Raw genomic sequence first — 21,699 nt, forward strand, 5'->3', positions numbered from 1 at the left:
AACCCCCAATGGAGGGTCAGCTTGATGCTGGTATGGGAGCCTGACCCCTCAGCCATCTGGCTGCATGATGACAGAACCATGGCATTCCAGGCCCTCACCTCGCTCCCAACCGGGAGGGCAGGTCACCATCTGCCATGGTATCATTTTGAAGAAGGCAACTTGATTGGTAGGCTCCATTTGTAACCCCAGCTGCCTGGCCATGGGCCACTGACCTCCCAGCCAGGTAGGTTGCACCCGCTTAGTAGCCAGCCTCGTTATGAAGACCCCCCAACTTAGGGAGTCCCATATGCAGACTGGGCATAGCCCACAGCTGTAACAAAATGCAACCGCAACAGGAACACTAAACAAAACAGTATAGGGTGGGTGGAAGGGTAGCTGTTTGGGGGGCAGCCAATGTGGAGAGGGCGGGCAAGCAAGCGCCCGGCCTATAAATAGCCAGCACTCCGCCCCCTCTGTTTGCTGCCTGGCCGTGGCAGAGCACGTCATGCCTCTGGCATTGCACCTCCCTGGGCGCCCACCACAGCATCAACAGCAGCCATGCTTAAATGTGGCTGCTAATTAGAGTTGTTCTCACAGAGCAATTCTCTGAGTGCTCTCAGCCCATCTACCTCACAGGGTGTCTGTTGTAGGGAAATGAAGGGAACAGTGTTTGTAGGCTGCTTTGGGACTACGGTTAGTCAAAAGTGGAATATAAAAATACATCTATTCTCTTAGCAGGATTAACCATTCAGTGATGACACGGACACAGGAAATATGCCTAATTAAAAGGCAACAGTGCAAAATAGGTATAACTGGCACAATGCACACACACCACTCTAACAACACAGAAACTGGCCTGTAGTACTATTATCATACCTATCTTCTATTGAGTCATCAATTTAGGCTGATTGGATCTATAACCGGAGACTTCTCTGTAGCACATTCTTACTCAGGCTGGCATGATATAGGACTTTGCTATTTTTCCTTTTATGTGTATATGTGATATGATGCTATAGATTTTTGCTACCTTATCCTGGTTGGATGAAATTGCTGATAAATAAGAAAAATCTCCCATGTAAGAACCTAGGGGCTTTACGCACCGGGATCTTTGTTGCAAATTGGTCACTGAATGAAAAATCGCCATTTAAAATAGTGGAATTCGTCGTTATGCATACCTGCCTTTGTAGTGGAATCCAGTTGCGTTTTGTAGCGTTTCCCACAGCTTCCGGTCTCGGCAGAAAAGGAAGCGCTATTGCCAAGCTCGTCCCGCCCCTGGCCGTCAAGCAGCCAATGGGCAGCCGTTAGCATGCTCCCAAACAGCCCCTTTCCCTTTAAGAAAGGTTTAAAAAAAAAAACAGACCCATAGCAACGAATCTGGGTAGATTCGTTGCAACGGAGAGACCCATCCAGCTGCCTAATGTGAGCTGTCGTTTGATCGTATGATCGTTGCCACGCTGCCTCGAGTGATAAAAAAAAAATCCCCCCCCCCTCACGGGCCCGATTTTCGGCTGAATTAATGTGTAAAAAATAAAGGGACTTTATTTCAGCAAACGGGCTTTTATGTGGTTTGTGCTTAGTGACTAAAGGTGAAGGACTGAAGCCAGGGAAGCCTCTAAACAGAAAGAGGCTCGCTGGTGCGTTTATCCCCGCTCGCTCGGAGAAAAAAAAATGGCGATCGCTTCGCCGGAAGTTTGGAGGACAGGCTCAGGAGGAGGGACTTTGAAGAAACCGCAACAATGTTAACGCACAGGTCTTTATCGCTAGTGTTGCAGATTGTTTGCAAGAGTGTAGCGCTTTCTGGAGGGTGAATCCACTTTTTGGGATTCCCCTGAAAGCGCTACAACGAAGCGCTTTTTGCTGATCGGTTTCAGGAGTGTTGCAGATTGTCTACGACGTCGTGCGTTATTCCAAATCAGTAGCGTTTTCAATTAGCAACCATTGTGCTATTTTGAAGCCGTGCAAAAAGGCCCCTAGAATATGTCATACAGCCACAAAATTTAGAGCAGAATGGTACTATGGCCATATTGTGTCTTTTCCATTCAATATATATAAATTACTGTCATCTTTGCTTGCACTTGAACAAATCATAACTAACTTGATCTTGGCTGCTAATTATACATCCCTACACTTAAGAATCTTTTCTGTCTACTTCAATGCCACCTTTCCCTTCTTGAGCAATTTCAATTTCTTCATTCTTAACCTTGAACAATTTCCCAGTAGTCATTACTTTTATCTTCTTGATGTTCAGCTCTAGTCCTATCAATGGCAGCCTTTCTTAACTTTTTAACCATTTACTTGAAAAATTCATCAAGCTTCAAGAAACCCCAGAAGTGGTGCAATTGTGCACAATATTGTTGGGAGCATAGCTGTGTGCATGCCCACCAGGGGCCCTTTTCATTCCTATCCCCTTCAGGCCCATCATAGACCATTTGGAAGGGTCAGGTCAACATGACCATGTATGGTTATATCACCCCATAAATGTTTAACAAATTTTTAAAAACTTTGGTTGAGAAAACCTGGTCTATGTTAAAATTGTACAGTTTCTGATTTCTAGAGCAATCCTATGTCGCTTCCTGGCATCAGACAATACATGTTGCTAGTGGGGGGGGGCCCCCTCCACAGTGGGAGGCCACCCTCTAAATATCAATTGTGGCATCAAATGTAGATTAATGAAAACATGAAATAGAACAAAAATACACTATTTCATTATCAGCACAGAATAAAGCTAATGGAGTCAATGGTCTTAAAAGAGTGTAACTGTTTAAGCTTGTACTATTTGATGTAAAATTCCACAGAAATCCAAACATCTTTATGATTAAGTTTCATTTTCTCGCTTTGATCAATAGCATGACAAAGTTGTTATAAATTCTTCCTCTCTCAACTACTTCACTACTGTTGATTTCCCCACAGCTTGAATGTAATCATTTTTATATTAAATTTCTTCCAGTTTCCATGGAAGACAAATATTTTTAAAAGCACTGATACTTCACATAGTTCTACACATGAGAATCACAATTCTTTCTAGTGTTCACCTTGAATTGCACTGCAATCTGGGAAACAAATTAATGATATAAATACCTATAATATGCTTAGAAAGGCATTGTACTGTTACCCCTTTTGAGAGACTATACTTTCTAAATCTGTAAATCTCTAGAGTAAAGGAGACCATCTGCTTCTAAACAAATGACTATAAGTTAATACAAACATCATACATGTTAGGTATCTGTCTAATTCAAGCTACCAAACATAACTTTTACAACTAGATACACGACTGGAAAGGCTGGTAAATTTTTTGCCCAAGGCTATTTTACACAGAGTGGGTTTCTATTCTTTGTTGTTAGCGCCAAATCAAATAATATAATTTAAATCTGTACTTAATTCAAACAGATAACAAAAATGGAAGAATAACACTAATGGAAGCTTCTATGTATCTTCTCTCCAAAAGGAAATGCAGAGATGTAGCCCAGAATCTTTCCTAACCATGAAAAGAGGGGGGAAGTCTTCCAGTCATTTCTGGGCAAATATGGTTAACATACCATCCCTAACTGTGATCTCCAAGAAATTGTCAAGATTTAGTCCACACAGCAACATCTGAGTTGGTGTTTGTATATAAATGCACACATATGACATAACAGATATATGACAACTGCAAAGGAAGGTTAGGTTCTACACAATTATTATCACCGCTGACAGCCACAACACCTAAGCTGTATTTTCCCCCCTCTTCCAGATAAAACCTTGGACATGGCCAGAGACACAATCCAAAGGGCTCTTGGCCCTTAACTCTTAGCCTGTGGTTTGTGCCCTTGAATGCTGAATCACTGGGTTCAAGAGCAGCCCATTTTATAAATAGAAACTTTATATATAATAGGTTTTCCTATTAATGTTGTAAGCAGCTTCTAGCTTCTTTGAGGAGAAAGAATCAAATAAATATAATGTCCAAAATAGAACAACCAGCCAAAATTACAACTCACCTGTGAGTAAAAAATCTTCATTGGTTTCCACTGTTCACCATTCAGAAGATAAGGAACTATTATATCATAATGCTGTTGCTTATTCTTCAAAATCCGTTTCCTATAGAATTCCAGTTTACTATTTGCATCTTCTCCTAGGTTCAAAACAAAACAAAAAGCATAATATTATTATTAAAAGGACAGAATACACAATGCAGAACATTATTAACCAAAACAAATCGAAAATGTGATAATACAATTTTCCATTCTAGTCAATGAGAAGTGATTACACCCAGGTAAAGGAATTCATACAGTATATATTTTTCTTATGATCCTATTTCAAAGATTTAGCAGAATATGGAAAAAATAAGAAGACTGACTTGAAATAGAAAGTGCTTCTTTACATTGTTCTAAGCTGGCACTTCTTGAACTGTGATCCAGAGACTACCAGAGAATAGTACATGCACTTTCATTAACTCTCCAAAACTATGAGAATAAGAAATGCTATGTGTTTCTAGCACATATAGAAGCTGTTCTTAGCTTAAATGTTAAAAAATTAAGCTGAGAAACAGCAGTACAAGCAGTACAATAGAAACTCTGAAGAACATAACGATCGCTAATGAAGCCAACTGAAGAGAAACATGTTCTAAAGGGAGCAGTAGTAGTTAATTGCAGGAAAACTATAGAAATATGTTTTCTTTTCCTAGAGAGGATGAAATTAATTCAAAAGAAATTCCGTCTAAACATCAGGAAGAAGTTCCTGACAGTTAGAGTGGTTTCTCAGTGGAACAGGCTTCCTCGGGAGGTGGCTGGTTCTCCATCTGTCAAAATTTTTAAACAGAGGCTGGATAGCCATCTGATGGAGAGGCTGATTCTGTGACGGCTCAAGGGGGTGGCAGTTTACAGTGGATGAGTAATAGGATTATGAATGTCCTGCATAGTGCAGAGGGTTGGACTAGATGACCCATGAGATCCCTTTCAACTCTATGATTCTAGAGAGCAGACACGTTTTTCTTAACAAAACAAGTTGACTGTGGGATATTTCAAATCTCTTGACTTAATGACTACTGGACACCTAAGGCAAAGATTTTCTCATAGATAAGCTGTGACAGGAAAGCTCCTGAATGGCTGACAGGTGAGAAAGGGATCAGCGGGGAAACCACTGCAACTGACGATGGAAACTCACCAGTGGGAGGAGAGTCTGTTTCAGCAAGATCCGTTTCCATGTCCACCTCCCTACACCCTTGTATAGCCCTCACTGCACACACAAGCGAGCAGAAAGGCAGATCTTTCTCTGGGGGTAAGACTTAGCGCCAAATTCTGGTCAGGCCTGCTGCATTCCCTACCCTGAGCACCTTATCAAGAGCTAGTAGGGTGCTTTCAGATGTGTACACACAGTTTCTTTTATCATGCCTTAAATTCTCTACGTCATCAATGAGACAGTGCAGATCTAAATTAGGCATGGCCTTCTAGAAACCAGTCTGAGTACCATGCAGATCTTACCGTCTACTGACAAAACTTTTGATTATCCCATTGAGGAACAGGCACTATGGAAATTACTTTTAAAGCAATTTTGAAGCCTTGTATTATTCTAAAGGAGACTGAAACACAGGAACAATACATATATTTTATATAAATGATCAGCAACAACCAGAAGTATTAGAAAGAAGACATTTTAAGTGTGATGAGAATGGTTTTAAACATGAACTGTGAGGTATTCCTTTTGGTACAGAGAATGTGGGTTTAAAACACGAGTCTGTCTTTCTGTTGAGAGTTTACAGATTTTACAGAACATACGTAGTTTAGGAACACTGGAAGACAAAGAGGGGCCTTGTTATTGGCCAGACCCCTCTTCACTTTTGAGGGGAAATTTACCCACAAACACCTTGCACATAGATGTAAACCTTGTTACTTCTGTGGCTAAAGAAAAGTTTCACAATGAAACTAATAACCATGAAGCAGTCTGAGGACATGAAAAATGGGAAAGAGGGGATATAGCCCTTTTAACTGCTGTGGTCACTCTCTCACACACACGCACATGTACACAAATCTGGTGTAAATTTGGGAGGCACGGAATTCCTATAAAACATTTAATACAAAGTTCTCACTCCCCAGCAAACATAGAGGCTTTGACTGAGGGTCCCTCTACACATTACATTCTATCATGACCATACTCCCCCGCGCCCGCTCTCTGTTTTGCAATGTCCTGCCTTCTGTGTATATGTTAAGGTGGCCAGATTTTAACACTGGTAAAGCGGGACACCATTGACTGGGGGGGAGGGGGGTTCTTGATTTAAAATGTGATCTATATGGAGCAACAAAAAGTTTCATAGAACGCATAGAATGCAAAAATAGTATTGTAATATATATTTTTAATTTCAACGTAATTACAATTTGCCAGGTACCCCCAGATGACCCTCCAAAAGTGGGACAATCTAGTCACCTTAGTGTATGTACTTCCATACGTACTATGTGGCATTTCCATATTTACCATGCAGAAATAGTTTAACAATATTAATCCAGATTTTGTTTATCATCCCCCCGTAATTCTTCTTAAATCTAATATCATATCCTTCTCTAAGCAGAAACTTACAACTGTGCTCCATTTAACAACCCAGCAGAATTTTGTTCAACAGTAGATTTAATTCTCAATTATCTCAGTGGTTTCAGACTCTTATCTAGAATATGCAAGTTGCAAAGTGTTTCAGATCCCTAGGTGTCCAAGATGCACATTAGCAAAAGAACCATCTCAAAGAGAGAAGACATAAACCCTAACTGAGCAAAAGCTGTGTGTGCTGCAGATTCAGATTACTTTGATTAATATTTCAATGTCAAAAGAGCCAGCCATCTCCTAGCAAGGAGTTTCTGCACTTTAATCCCAAATTGCTAACCATATTAACGATACTATATCTACTAAAGGAACATCTGTCAAATATAAAAGGTCAGGAAACAGAATTTCTGTAGATTCCAAATTATTAAGCATGGCTATCACTTTTAGATCATACTGGTTTAAAATATAACAATCAGTCACGTACTGAAGAGTTTTCCACTGAAGTGTTTTATGATATATGGCTGGGCTGCAGGTATATTTCAAGATTTTAATAGGTACATCCCAATACTTGTTTTCTCAGAAGTAAATCCCACTGATCTCAGTAAGACTTACTCTCAAGTAAGTGCAAATAAGATTGCAGTCAGTTATATTTTTTAAAAATATAAGAAGTGTCAGCTTCAGAGCTTATGAAATATCATTCTTTCCATTCATGCTATTAAATTGAATCCAGTTGTTTTCAATGAACTCTTTTTGGACTTCTCATTTTCAGACTTTGATAGAATGTGTCATTTTAAATCATGCAGCAGATATGCCAAGTTCTTTGCATCCACTCTCCATGATCGTTATAAAAAGAAATCCTTTTCGATATCTTGCAGCAGCATTCTAGAAATCCATCCACACACCAGCCATTAGTGAGCATGCTCTGTTAACCAGAGAACTTAGAAGTAGCAATCGGGCCACGTGCATTCACAAATGATGACAGCAAAGTTAAAGTAACTGCAAGGTGGTTGACAGGGCTACAAAGGTGAAACCCAGTCAAAACTGGATGATTGGCTAAAGCTGTGATTTCTATATGATTTTCCAGTTGAGAGAAATATTTCCCCCATCTAACCGGTATAAGGTCCAATTAATCAGCACCAAGTTTTCTCAGCTAGGGTTTTTGATGGCCCTGGAAGAGTTTCCTCAGTGTGGGGGATTTAATTAATTGTTAATATATTTTTTAAATTCCTTAAACATTTGTCAGGTGATATGACCATATATGTCAACCTGCTCCCCCTCACAATGGTCAATTAAGGCCTGGAGGGGGTGGGAAGTGGAGGCTCCTCAGATGTGTGTACACAGCAGCTATGCATCCCAACCACATTCTGCCCAATCACACCACTTCTGGGGTTACTTGAAGCCTGAAGAATGTTTCAGGGGGGTCTCAACAGTAAAATCTCAAATATATAGGACTCTATAATTATAATTACAGGTAGTACAGTAGCAAGAGCCAGCTTGGTGTAGTGGTTTGGAGCACTGACTTCTAATCTGGCCAGCTGGATTTGATTCCCCACTCCTCCACAATGCAGCCAGCTGGGTGACCTTGGGCTCACCACAGCACTGATAAAGCTGTTCTGACTGCGCAGTAATATCAGAGCTCTCTCAGCCTCACCCACCTCACAGGGTGTCTGTTGTAGGGAGAGGAAGGGGAAGGGGATTGTAAGCTGATGATGACTGGCTACTAAGCCCCTGCTGAAGTTTGTGGCCCCATCAAGCATTTATATCTAAAATCTTTCCTATGAATTACATTTCCAAGAAGAATTACATGACTAGGCTCTTCTTAAGCACCCTAATCATATAATCACATCTGGATATCATGATGATATCAAATTATCTCATGTTACCCTATTATTCTTATTGTAGTAGCAGAATATCAAAACTGTCCTAATCACTGATTAGTAATCCCTGATCTCTGGATTTAAGGATTAAGTGGTATGTGGAAACATAGCTTTATTTTCAGGTAAAAGGGGGAGAATAGAGTGGAGCTTCCTTGGCTAAGAGGCATGGCTGAATTGGACCAAGGTAATACTAATATACTAAGCATGAGCATTATATTTAACTGATCTACTGTTGTGGCTGCTGCTGACTGTTAGTTAATCGCTGGAAGATCAGTTACTTGATCATTTTTTAATTAAGGAGAATAGTTAGGTTGTCATTACTAATATTGGCCCATACAAAAATTTCCAGCCCATCAGCAATACGATATTCTGCTACTGAGAAGATTCCAGATATCCTTATCCATTGTTCCTCTTATATATTTGTGAAACAGGCCTCGGGGTGGAGATTGTCCTCCCTGTCCAAAATGGAATAGGGCCAATTGGCCCTCCCTCTCCACCTCCCATCCTCCCTCCTTGCCTTCTTGTAGGGGGGGAAGATTCCCTTCCCTGTGACCCGCAAAGCGCTCTTGCCACCTCTATGAGGCAGTGAGAGAACTTGCCAGGCCCCAGGGTAACGGCCGCACCAACGGTAAGGAGGAGGAAAGGTTCCCTTCCCTACGGCCTGGCAAGTGATCTCGCTGCCTCTGCGAGGTGGAGAAAGCATTTGCTGAGCCCCAGGGAAGCGGCCGCGGTGCTGGTGACCCGCGGGGGCCTGGTGGGGCCCTTTCAAAGCCCATTCTTATGAATGGGCTTTGCAGCTAGTCACAAAATAATACAAAAGTTTTTAAGTTTCCCCAGAACCCATAATCAGGTTGCCATTCACAACACATACCAGAAAGGAAGAAGGAAAATGAGGGAGATATTGTAGAAAATAATAGAGAAAGACCTAGTATATGGAATCATCATTGTTTCCAGCACATTCTGTATTCCATCTACAACAATGCCATGAAATATCTATTTCCTCTCATTCCTTAAAACAAAACAAATTTTTTTTTTTTTGCTATTGAACCTAATGATGAATCTGGGGAACTTAACGATTGCTCACTAGCTTTTGATATTTTAGTTTGTTCTTAATAAAAAGATACATATTCCCAGTGCTGTTACTACCCCCGTCCCCCAGTTTAAGAAAAGAAGCAGCTATGTGGGAAGAAATAAAAGTTCGATTTCAAAGAGAAGACAGAGCTGTGAATGCGCTGAAAGATGAAAATCCCTGGCTACCAGGTCTCTCACTAGTAACTTGATATGGGAGGGCATCTGTGCTGTGTTTTTATATGTGTTAGTATATCAAGCAAAGTATGAACAGCCCCCAGTGCTTTTGTGTCATCCAAGGAAAGTCAAACCTGGGAAGTACTTCTCCTGGCTCAGAAAAGAGAGAAGCATATAACAATACAGTGGAATAAATTCAAATAAGGACTGCATCAACTTGTCGATTCCATTTAATCTATTAAAAGCAACAAATATGCACTGAGACTACAAAATGCAACATTCAAACAAAAATAAAAGGCACTACAGGCTAAAATAACCTGAGAAATCAGCAGTAGCTGAACATGCTCTAAACCAATCTGGACATAGAATCATATTTAAGGACACAGAAATATTGGACAGTTCCAACGGCTAATATGTTAGACCAGTCTTTTTCAACCTTTTGACCATGGAGAAGCCCCTGAAATAGATTCTCAGGTTTCAAGGATCCTGAGAATGTGATGTCAGCTGGTCACATCTCCCTGCCAAACCCCCAGAAGTGACATAACCACATGTACCCTACTCTATCCTTTTGTTCCCTCTCCCCACTTTACTACTACTATGGTAACTTGCCTCATGTAGGCTGGGAAGTAGGGCAGGAGCTAAGAAGACATGACACAACTACTAACTTCCCCCCCCCCTTTGATTTTTACACCCACCGCCTACCCACCGAGTCCTCCAGGTGGAGATGGCCAACTCCCTAGCTTGTGGCCAAGTCCATTAAGGCAGGAGGGGGAAGGCCACAGACCCCACTAGAGCTCCTGAAGACCCCTGATTGGGAATGCCTGTGTGGGACTATACAGAAAAAGCCATTAAAGTTCACAGATACTGATAAAGTTTCAACAAAAAGAAGTAAGTCTGAAAATCAACAAAACATGGATATCAGCCCTAAGAAAACACCAGGATAAAAAAAATCCATGAGCCTCTAAAACCCCTTGCAATGGATCATCAGATAAGACAAGTGAGACCTTGGATGGATTTTCTAATGAACTCCACACAAATACTGGAAAAGTGCTTCCTAGTTCATCCATTGCCTGAGAGACTCCCAGATAAGAATGTCATGTGTTACACACACAAACGAGTAAATAAAATGTTCATCAACTATTCACACATTTCATACTGTTGGCACAGAGAGATTCCCATCCTGCCATGTATTGCCTCTGAAGATGCCAGCCACAGTTACTGGTGGAATGTCAGAGACTAAAACTACCAGACCACAGCCACACAACAACCATCAGTGGGATTTCTTTAAATGCCCTCACCAACATGAATTGACAGAGCATTCATAATATGCTACATCAGCCATGAGTCCTCACCTGTTTTAATAAAATAAGGGGAAAAATCCTATTATCCCACTAGAAGGGTGTTAAACATTTAGCTGCAAATCCTTAAAGTTACTCTTGAACTTTTCATGATATAACCATTGTCCAGGTAACATCAAAAGTGAAACCTGATAAATAACTTCCTTTGAAAGAAAGTGGAGTTTGTCGCTGTGAAATGAGAAATTTTGGGCTCTGCTGCAGATTTCTTCTCAGCTCACTAGAGCAGTTACAACCACTTGAAATGAAATGACTTCATTTTCACTCGAGCTATTTTACAAGTTTCATAATACATGGATCCATGAAAACTTCACAAAGTTTTATTTTTTTTAATGGGAAATAACACATTCTTCTCTCTAAATTGTTGTCACTGATGAATTAATATCTATGCTTTTAAAGATAAAATGGAGAACTTGGGGAGGTATCTTTTACATTGACTTTGCTAACCGCCAATGACTCCTTCAGCTTCCATCTGCTACCCCAATCATCCGGCGGATGTTCCTTAAAGATGAACATGGATATGTCAAGGACAATCATATTCAAAGGAATCCAGATTCTTAACACAAATGTACATAGTCAAGGTAACTCATTTCAGCATACTATGGTCTATGTAAGTTATCTGGATACCCCATTCTTTCAGATGTGAGTTGAAGGTTACCCTCAATTCCCAAATGTATAATATCCAATTTGGAATTGAACTGTAGCACAAGGAAGAAGAGGCTTCAACCTGAGCTGTTTTGCTGACCTGAAATGACCCCAGGTGTTACTTGCTGAACTGGAAACACCCACGTGGGTAGGGCTGAAAGCCCCCTCTCCCTGTGCAGCATTCCAAGTCTGAACTGTATTATTATTGTACCTCCCAGCTGGAAAGCTGGCCTGGCACACAAAGGGAGAGGAGAGAGAGCCTTACCCCACAGCCATCCAGCTGATCCATACCAAGGGTCCATTGGCACCCAGGAACACCCCTCCCCCCCCTTTCCCAGCCAGGAAAGCAGTTCCCTTGCCACCTGGAATCCCTTATCATGGAAATTACCTATATTGGGGGCCAGCAGGTGCCAGCCTCCATCAGCTATCCCAATCATCTGGCTGAGCCCCTGGCCTTCCTGCCACATAGGCCGTGCTTGCCCCACCAAGCCTCTTATTGAGACCCCCAACCTCAGGGAGCCCAGTGCATAAACTGGGCTCCCTGCCAACAGGGCTCCATGCCTCATACCACAGTTGTGACAATAAGCACACATTTTCAAACTCTTAACAATGCAACAAAAACCTGAGCGGGTGGGAGGGAAGCTGTCCAGGCAGTGGATCCAGGTGGAGAGGACAGGCTCAGCACATGCGGTACCTTATATAGGTGCCTAAGAGCCCGCCCCCCTCCTGTACCTATCATCAAATGTGCCAAACCTGGCACGTTCCCGCATGTCTTCCTGGGGTGCCAGCCACCTCATCAATGGGCAGCCCCATCCAACCTTGGCTGCTCTTTAGCTTTGCAAAGTCATTTGACTTGTTTTTTTTTAAATATACTAATAGAAGAAACTATAAAAACGTACAGAAGGAATTTCTGTTTGAACAGTACTAAATCATTTTAAAAGCTGCATTGAGATATTTATTAATGATTTAAAAAAATTAATAGTCTTTTATGTCCAGAATTTTAATTTCTTTTAAGCAGTGGCTGGAAAGAAGAGATATTATACAATTGAAACAAAATAATCAATACTACCATGCATTAGTTATAGACTGATACTGCTTGAAGGCTCAATAAAATAATCTAGAACAGCTCAAATGCCCACAGGAGGCCTCTTCAGATATGTCAGTCCCCAAATACAAATAATTCTGGCCACAATAGGTTGACAGCAGATATTATTTCACATTAAGGACTCAGAGGCCACAATGAGGGCTCCAGTTGATTCATGCAGTCCACTCAGGCGTTCAACAAGGACATTCACTGAGTCACTGAAAAGGAGGCTTGTAATGCGACTGCTCCATTCCTTACTTCTACCATTTACTTATAACACACTCTTATATTTTCTTAATCAGGGAAAAACATTTCCATAGCAGCATTTCTCCTCCCGAAACATATGGATCCTCAAAAATTGCAGATATAAAAGCTCATGTTCTATATGGCCTGTGAAACAAGGCTCTTAAATTAATAGATCAGCTCTTATGTAGCTATGAAACAGAAAGAGATTACAGAAAGCTTTTGACATAAAGACAAGAAATGGCTCATGTGCATATATTAGCAGCAGTAATATGGAAAAATACAAGCTAGAAGCCTGTAGTTTTTTAACAGTATTTTGTACCAAACATAACACAACTTTTCTAAAAGCACAGGATGAGATCCAGATAACATGTACAGCAAGCTTCTCCTTATATTTGTATTCAAGTTTTCCAATCCCTGCCCCCCAACAACAGAAAGCTCTGGTTTATCAGCATGTGCTTCTTCTCTGAAAATGTAACACAAATGCCCCCGGATATGTAAATGCCCAATCGTAACCGACAGTGACAAGCATGTAATCATTTCTATAGCAAGTATATGGTATCTCACAACCACACCACGCTCACAGGGAGCTGCTTCTTCAAGCATAGGCAGAGACTTTGTACATAGCCAGCAACAGAAATGTGTATGGTTATAGCGGTGCGGGGGGGGGGGGGAGAGCCACTGCAATATGCAAGCCATGGTTGCTGTGTGCGCAGAGCCTTCACTCACCATAGGAAGACATAGAAGGAACATATGTGTTTGCACTGCTCACTAGGGTTGCCAGCCTCCAGGGGGTAGCTGGAGATCTCCCGCTATTTCAACCAATATCTAGGCAACAGATATCAGTTCACTAGGAGGAACTGGCCACTTTATGGCATTATATCATATTAAAAACCCTCCCCTCCCCAAACCACATCCTCCTCAGACTTCATACCCCAAACCTCTAGGTATTTCCCTGCCCAGAGCTGGCAGCTCCACAGCTCACCCATCTTCTTTGGCCTTCATGCTCCCAAGTGCGTGCACAAGGGCTTCAGGAAAACTAGAACATACTACGTATGTGTAGCCTCTAGAGCCCAGGGGAACTACAAATACATTTCTAAGCTCAACTCCAGCATTTACAGTGGAGATATGCAAAGTCATAACAGAGGTGCCTGACAAGCCGATGGACTGGGTGGGTAAGTAACATATTCCAGAGAAGGCAACAAAACCTGCAAAGTGATGGAAGAGAATACTTTTCCAGCGTGGCACAGCAGTTACTGGGAGAACAAGGGATCCAGCATCAGATTTCAGTCACCTACTCCCCACTGCAGAATGGGGCAGCAGAACGGAAGCATATTTCTGCTAGAAATATTTATTATTTATTTATTTATTTATTTATCATACTTCTATGCCGCCCTCCCCGGAGGCTCAGGGCGGTTTACATTATAACAGAGAACCATACATAAAACAGTCTGTAGAACATGTACATCAATAACCAACAATTGCAACCAAACACGACACAGTATAACAGTAAACAATAGTAATACAAACAGGTCCAGGGCTTGTTGATGGGATTCTGAGGGGGGTGGCCTATTGATTGAATTCTGAGGGGGGGGTGGGGGCCCTTGGTCGCTGTAGATTACGTCTGGTCTCGGCCAAATGCCTGGTGGAGGAGCTCCTTTTTGCAGGCCCTGCGGAACTGTTTAAGCTCCGTCAGGGCCCTGATCTCCTCTGGGAGCTCGTTCCACCAAGTAGGAACCAGAACAGAGAATGCTCTGGCCCTGGTCGAGACCAGACGGACTTCTTTAGGGCCAGGGATCCTTAGCTGATTGGAGGCAGAAGAGCATAGAGCTCTTTTGGGGGCATAGGCGGGGAGGCGGTCCTTCAGGTACACTGGGCCCTGACCTCGTATGGCCTTGAAGGTAATTACCAGAACCTTTAGTCTGATCCGGAATTCAACTGGTAACCATTGCAGCTGATGGAGAATAGGCCGGATATGGGACCTCCATGGTGTTGCCGTGAGGATCCTGGCTGCTGCATTTTGAACTAGTTGTAGTTTCTGGGTCAGGGCTAAGGGCAGGCCTGCGTAGAGCAAGTTACAAAAGTCCGGTCTAGAGGTGACCGTCGCATGGATCACTGTGGCTAGGTGTTCTGGGGCCAGGTAGGGCGCTAGTAGTTTGGCTTGGCGGAGATGGTAGAACGCCAGCCGCGCTACCTTTGTGATCTGGGCCTCCATTGTGAGGGAGGCACCCAGAATCACGCCTAGGTTCCTGGCGGAGTGAGCTGTAGAGAGCTGCACACCATCCAGGGTAGGCAGGCGCGCTTCCTTGCATGGGCCCTTCCTACCTAGCCACAGGACCTCCGTTTTTGAAGGATTGAGCTTCATACGACTCAAATGATGAGGTGCATGCTGACAGATTTCCACCTGCTACACAATCACATATCAAACCGTTAAAATATCCAGTGACTGTCCTCCTATCGTTTGCTACAGCATTGTTACAATCACCCCCACTGCCTACTGTTTTGCTGAATCCACAAAGGGGCCAGGTCTCTTTGTGCAAACTTTCACGAGCCATTCAGCCATGCTGAATTGATGAAAACTGGCACAGTCCTTTGCCACCCTCACAGCCATAAGGAAAGGATGGGGCTTTGACTCACAACTAAAATGGCCAATTGAGTCCCCTTGTCAGGCAACCTAGTCAGTTTTAGCTGCAATAGAGTCGAATACCTGTTTGCAGATCAAACAGACTAGACCTTCTGTGACAAAATGATACAGAACCCATACGGTAAATATTTTCAGAAACAGAAAGTTAACTAGGCTGAAAAATAAAAAATAAAGAAACCGCCAGTTAAATAGGTCATTCTGATGGTGACACTTTCAGGAATAACCTAAAAAGTAAACTACAAAGCAACACTAACAGGACATTTGAGAGCAATGGCATTTATACAAGACAGGGAAGTATGCCAGGATGAAATTAAGGCAGTGAAGCTGAACTGCATAAAGAGATACAGACAGAGGAAGGTGCGTCAGCTGGACAGAGACATAAAGTCAGATAGTAAAAATTCATGACATCTCCATAAAAAGGAGAGTGCAGATAGATGCTCAAGAAGAGACTAAGAAAGTCTACACATTTCAAGAGAGGCTGTATATAGAATGCTAATTGTGTCCTATATATTTGAGAAACAAAAGATTTATAAAATCCCATGTAAAATGTGGCTGAACCTATGAGGATCGAGAAAAACAGGAAATGAGCTGTAAGTGTACAGGAAGACACAGGAGAGTGAGTGTCTGCCTGTGCCTTCAAAAGGTCATTCTCCAATACTTTGCCTACTAGATCTACAAGAAAGCACTTGTTGGTTTATCTATGACTTTCGCATTAACCACTGGAACTTATTTAAAGAAATAGTGCAACTCTATACATAACCAAGCAAGTCACATTCTGTCTACTAACCCAGTTATTTCAGAATTTGGCCCAGCAAATTTTACCTAAAACAAAATTAATAACATAATATTACTAGCTGCTAAGAACGGGCATTGAAAGGGCTCCCTCCCCTGTCCCCCGGCCAGGCAGCTGAAGAAGAAGAAGAAGAAGAAGGAGAAGAAGAAGAAGAGGTTGGTTCTTATATGCCGCTTTTCCCTACCCGAAGGAGGCTCAAAGCGGCTTACAGTCGCCTTCCCATTCCTCTCCGCACAACAGACAGCCTGTGGGGTGGGTGAGGCTGAGAGAGCCCTGATACCACTGCCCGGTCAGAACAGTTTTATCAGTGCCATGGCAAGCCCAAGGTCACCCAGCTGGTTGCATGTGGGGGAGCGCAGAATCGAACCTGGCATGCCAGATTAGAAGTCCACACTCCTAACCACTACACCAACTGGCTTAAGGTGGCTTTGGGCTGTAGCTGGTAGCCAGATCAAGTGGGGTGGGCGGGGGCTGGCTAGCTCATTAGCAGGCCCGGGACAGAGCTGTTTAGCGGGCAGGCAGCAGGCGGGGAGGCCCTTGTTAGCAGGTCCTGATTAGCAGGCTGGGAGACCCTCGTTAGCAGGCCCAGCCAAGCAGGCCAAGTGTCCCTCATTAGCAGGCCCAGCCTAGCAGTCCAAGAGGCTCTCGTTAGCAGGCCCTCCACCACAACCCTTGGCCCAGGGCCCTCTCTCCTTACCTGCTGCTGGCTCTAGGCATTAGGTGCAAAGAGGCTAGAGTCCAGGGACAGAGGGCGGGAGCTGCAGGGGCAGCTTTGCTGGCTGCACCCTGATTGACCCTATTCCAACTTGGACAGCCGGACACGTTCCACCCCCCAGGCTGTTTCACAAATATATAGAGGAACCATGGATAAGGATTACATTTTTTAAAAATACCACTGTATTTTACTCTAGATTTAATCTTCAATGAATCTGATCTCTGTAGTCTGGAGATCGGTTGCAATGCTGACAGATGGCCAGGGCACACCTGGATATTGGAAACTCTCATGACAAACAATTAAAGGAGGAAAATAGTATTTTTGCTCACAGGAAGGGAAAGAGAACCTTCTTTTGAGAGATATTCACCTTAGCAATTTGCCATTGTAACATTTCCAAAATTCTCAAAACATGGATGCCATTCCAAAATTGCAAACCTTTAAGGTTACCAATACATTTTAAATTTATTTCAGAATATTCTGTTTTTCTTATGGTAACTTAAATTGGACCCTTTAGATTCTGGAAGAAAAGTGTGCTAACTCAAAGTTTATTGAACTTTTGGCACAACTGGATTGTTATACTTGTAGCACCAGTCCTCTATTCTTCTCGCAGCCGTTTCTAATTTCAAGCACTGACAACTTTTCACATATTTTAGGGGTCTGGAAGTTAATTTAGGAGTTTTTAATAACTATTGTCAAAGCAAAATGTTAAGGTCAATCACAGTAAAATACCCCAGCTTGGAACCCAAGTTACATGAGCACAAAAGTATTGCAGCCTGATATGCCCTCCCAAATTCTGCTTCCTGGGGACAGTGGAAACCCATAAATCTGAGTCTACAATGGGATGAAGTGAATCACCAAAGGTCACCTCATCCTTCTGCAAGAAGAAAAAGAGGTTAGGATCTAATCCTATTTGTCATTAAGCAGACTTTATAACCTACATAACATTGGCTGCTGGAGATGCGATCAAAATTCTCTGTACGTCTTTTGAACCTGTCATAAAAATGAATCCTTACAGGGTAGATATGACAGGTTTCTTATTACTTATCAATGCTGTAAGAGTATTTTTGGATTATGTACAGTAAAAATCATTATTAAGCAGTTAAGTATATTTACTACACTATTATTATAGCAGTTTATATTTACTATATGCTAAAGACTGGAAACAGACACAATCTCTCCATTCAAGGTCTCCTGCCCCCTGCATGTCTAAATTGATAACTTAACTGTAGAAATACAATATGACAGTCAGTTTATGCAGAAAACCTTTGTGTTCACTACTTACTGATATGACAAATCCAATTATCACAATTGTAAGTCCATATGTCAGTTGTTATCGCAATTTATTTATTTTTACATTTAGTCGCCCTCCCTTCCCCAGAAGCTCAGGGTGGCTTACAAAGTTCAAAATATACCACATTAATAAATAGGTTTTAAAACTTTAAATTTGTTAATTAAGTTTAAAATCAAACCCATCTATTCTGTTTTTAAGCTGCCTCCTCTTTGGGGGAGTTAGATATTGCAGACCTGAGGAGACTCATATAAGAGAACTTCAAACAGGGAGGCCAGTGTCTCGTTATTACTAGGGGCCGTTCCGCACCAGGATCTATGTTGCAAATTGGTTGCGGAATGAAAAAACGCCATTTTAAATAGTGGAATTTGTCGTTATGCATACCTGCTTTTGTAGTGGAATCCAGTTGCATTTCTATCGTTTCCCACAGGTTTCTGGTCTTGGCAAAAATCGCTAGCCAGGAAGTGATATTGCCGAGCTTTGTCCCGCCCCTGGCCATCAATCAAACGAGCACGGGTGCAATTTTCGGCCGAAAATAAAGGGGAAAATGAAGGGAAAATAAACCAGCAAACGGGGCTATGTGGTGCTTGGTGCTTGGTGACTTAAAACATCTCGGGAGGGACTGCAGCCGGGGAAGCCTCGCTGGGTAAATGAAGGCTCGCCGGTGCGTTGATCTCCGCTCACTCCGAGAAAAAAAAATGGCGATCGCTTCGCCGGAAGATCAGAGGGGAGAGCCAGGTAATGCACAGACAATGGTAATGCACAGAACTTTCCCGCTAGTGTTGCAGATTGGTTGCAAGAGTGTAGCGCTTTCCGGAGGGTGAATCCACTTTTTGCGGATCGGTTTCAGGAGTGTGGCAGATTGTCAACGACGTTGTGCATAATTGCAAATTAGTAACGATTTTAATTTGCCACACTCCTGCTACAAAGAATCTGTGCGGAATGGCCCTAGGTCTCAACCATGGGCCTGGAGGAACAGCTCTGTTTTACAGGTCCTGCTGAAATGATTGTCCTGCGGGGCCCTGATCTCATTCAGCAGAGTGTTCCACCAGGCCACAGCCAGGGCTGAGAAGGCTCTGGCTCTGGTTGAGGCCAATTTCACCTTCTTGGGGTCAGGGACCCTGAGCAAGTTTTGACTGCTTGATCTTAATATTCTTTGGGGGTTGTTGACATCCCCAGCGAGCTGCAACCTTGTCTGACTCTGAGAAAGAGCTATATCTGAGAGTCTCACCAGGACCCATTATGTACGGGGGTTTTAGCGCACATTCGGGGTGGAATGGCGGCGACTAAAATCATGGATAACGCATGGTGCTGGCTGCAACCAGCCGCAGCTTCGGTGCATGCCGCCGAAAAAGCCGCATTAGCGAAACGCGGAAGAAAGCGCAGCTTCCGGGTGACCGGGGCGCAACAAGAAGCGGCGCCCGAATTGCCGCGTGCATAATCGGTTACTCTGGGTTTTGTCGCTGTCGCACCCCGCCCCGTGCATAACCGGTGTGCGTCGCATCTTCCCCCTCCGCGTTTTCCATGTCAGTGGTCCCCAACCTTTCTGATGCTGGGGACCGGCAGGGCATCGGGCCGCGCCCGCGGGTCGCGCCCGCTGATTGGCCCGTGCCCCGGGCCGCACCCGTGAGCCGCGCCCACAAGCCGCGCCCGCACGGCCGCGTGGTCCAGCCCTGATTCCCTCTCCCCGCCCTCCCGCAGTAAGAAGCTTCCCGGGCCGCAAGCTTGCGGCCTGGGAAGTTTTTTACTGCGGGGGGGCAGGGAGTGGGAGCCGTGGCCCGGCACCATGGCCTTCGCGGCCCGGCACCGGGCCGCGGCCCGCAGGTTGGGGACCACTGTTCCATGTGACCCGAAATCGCTGTTTCAGCGGCCGTGCATAATGAGCCCAGGACAAGCCAGGCACTGCCAACACACTCTGCCCTGGTAGCACCAAAACTGCCTATGGAACCCAGATCAGAACATGAACCACAACCCGGCAAAAGCACCCAACATGGCCAGCCTTTGGATACCAAGCCTGCTGTAGAGGCTGGCTCCCTACCTTTGTCTCTTGAATCTAAAGAACAACAGCATAAGCAGCAGCACTTTGCTTTGCAGGAGCCCAAGATTAGCTGCTCAGGGCAGGAGGCCTCCAAGAGTATTTGTAGAGCTCAGGCTGAATAATGAGGCAGCTGTTCATTATTAGCTGGATGAAAAAGAGAAAGCAGAGAAAGAAGAGCTGTTTTTTGTTACCTGCTTTTTGCTACCCAAAGGAGTCTCTAAGCAGCTTATGATTGCCTACCCTTTCTCTCCCCACAACAGACACCATGTGGGGTAGGTGAGTCTGAGTGAGTTCTGAGAGAATTGTGACTGGCCCAGGGTCACCCTGTTGTCTGTATATGAAAGAGTGGGGAATCAAACCCAGTTCTCCAGATCAGAAGCCACTACTCTTAACCACTATAGCAAGCTGTTTCTCAATTATAAATTGTCTGTAGTTATAAATTACAGTAATTATAAATGATCTGTACTTGAGGCCTCCACAGATCCTGGACACCCCCCACATCAAAGCCACCACTATGGATGCCTGTGCAGACCATGCTCTTTTATTTGGAAAAATTTAACACCCATGCCTCATGTAAGCTTTGATGACTTCATACTTTTCTACAAACCTGGGGAGTTCCCCAATTTTGCAGGAAAACCTGTTTAGTGTCTGTCCCTAGTCTGCAGATTTAGATATCTGCAGATGTGGGCCACACTTAAGTAACAGATGCATAGATGTCAGTATAACACTCAATTTCTTCAGTGTTAACCTGTGTAATTAAGGAAATTATAAAGCCTATTTAATTTATCAAGCATAATTATATGATTTCCTTTAAAAATATTCCTAGGAAGTACCACTATTTTATTGCCATTTTCAGTTCATTGATCCAGCAAGCCAGGTAAATACGTGAGCCTGTTCATACACATTCTGTTCACAGAGTGGACATAACAGACAACATTGGAATAAATGCCTTGGGCCAGTTAGATTCAGAGGACACTATTCAAAGGACAGGAATACCATCTACAATACAGAACTGTCAGTCACTCATTGACAGGGGAATGGAAGTCAAATAACCCTTGTGTTTGAGAAAGATAAGAGATAAAGAGAAAAGTAGACAATAAAAAATGGTACCTAAAAGAAGCCCACACAAGCCTAGGAAAAATACATTTTACAGTAGTTCTCAAAATAATTGGATGGGTATCTTAGTACTTGCTTATGCAATCACTCATCCCAAAACAAAAAGGCTTTCATTTGCTCTAACATCTTAAATTTGCAAACATGATCAGCGAATATTCAGGATGAAATGATGC

The 21,699-nt window shown here is 43.2% G+C and overlaps 1 protein-coding gene across 1 annotated transcript in view; it reads right to left on the reverse strand.

Annotated features, from left to right (window-relative positions):
* Positions 1–21,699, reverse strand: part of ADAM12 (ADAM metallopeptidase domain 12) — a 271,768-nt gene that overhangs the window by 232,546 nt on the left and 17,523 nt on the right. Inside the window, exon 2 of the mRNA XM_077350066.1 lies at positions 3,954–4,087. Within this exon, the coding sequence (XP_077206181.1) occupies positions 3,954–4,087 (134 nt within the window). The remainder of the gene's footprint in view (positions 1–3,953; positions 4,088–21,699) is intronic.

This window comes from Paroedura picta, chromosome 8 (genome assembly GCF_049243985.1).
Source record: "Paroedura picta isolate Pp20150507F chromosome 8, Ppicta_v3.0, whole genome shotgun sequence".
Lineage (NCBI taxonomy): Eukaryota > Metazoa > Chordata > Lepidosauria > Squamata > Gekkonidae > Paroedura > Paroedura picta.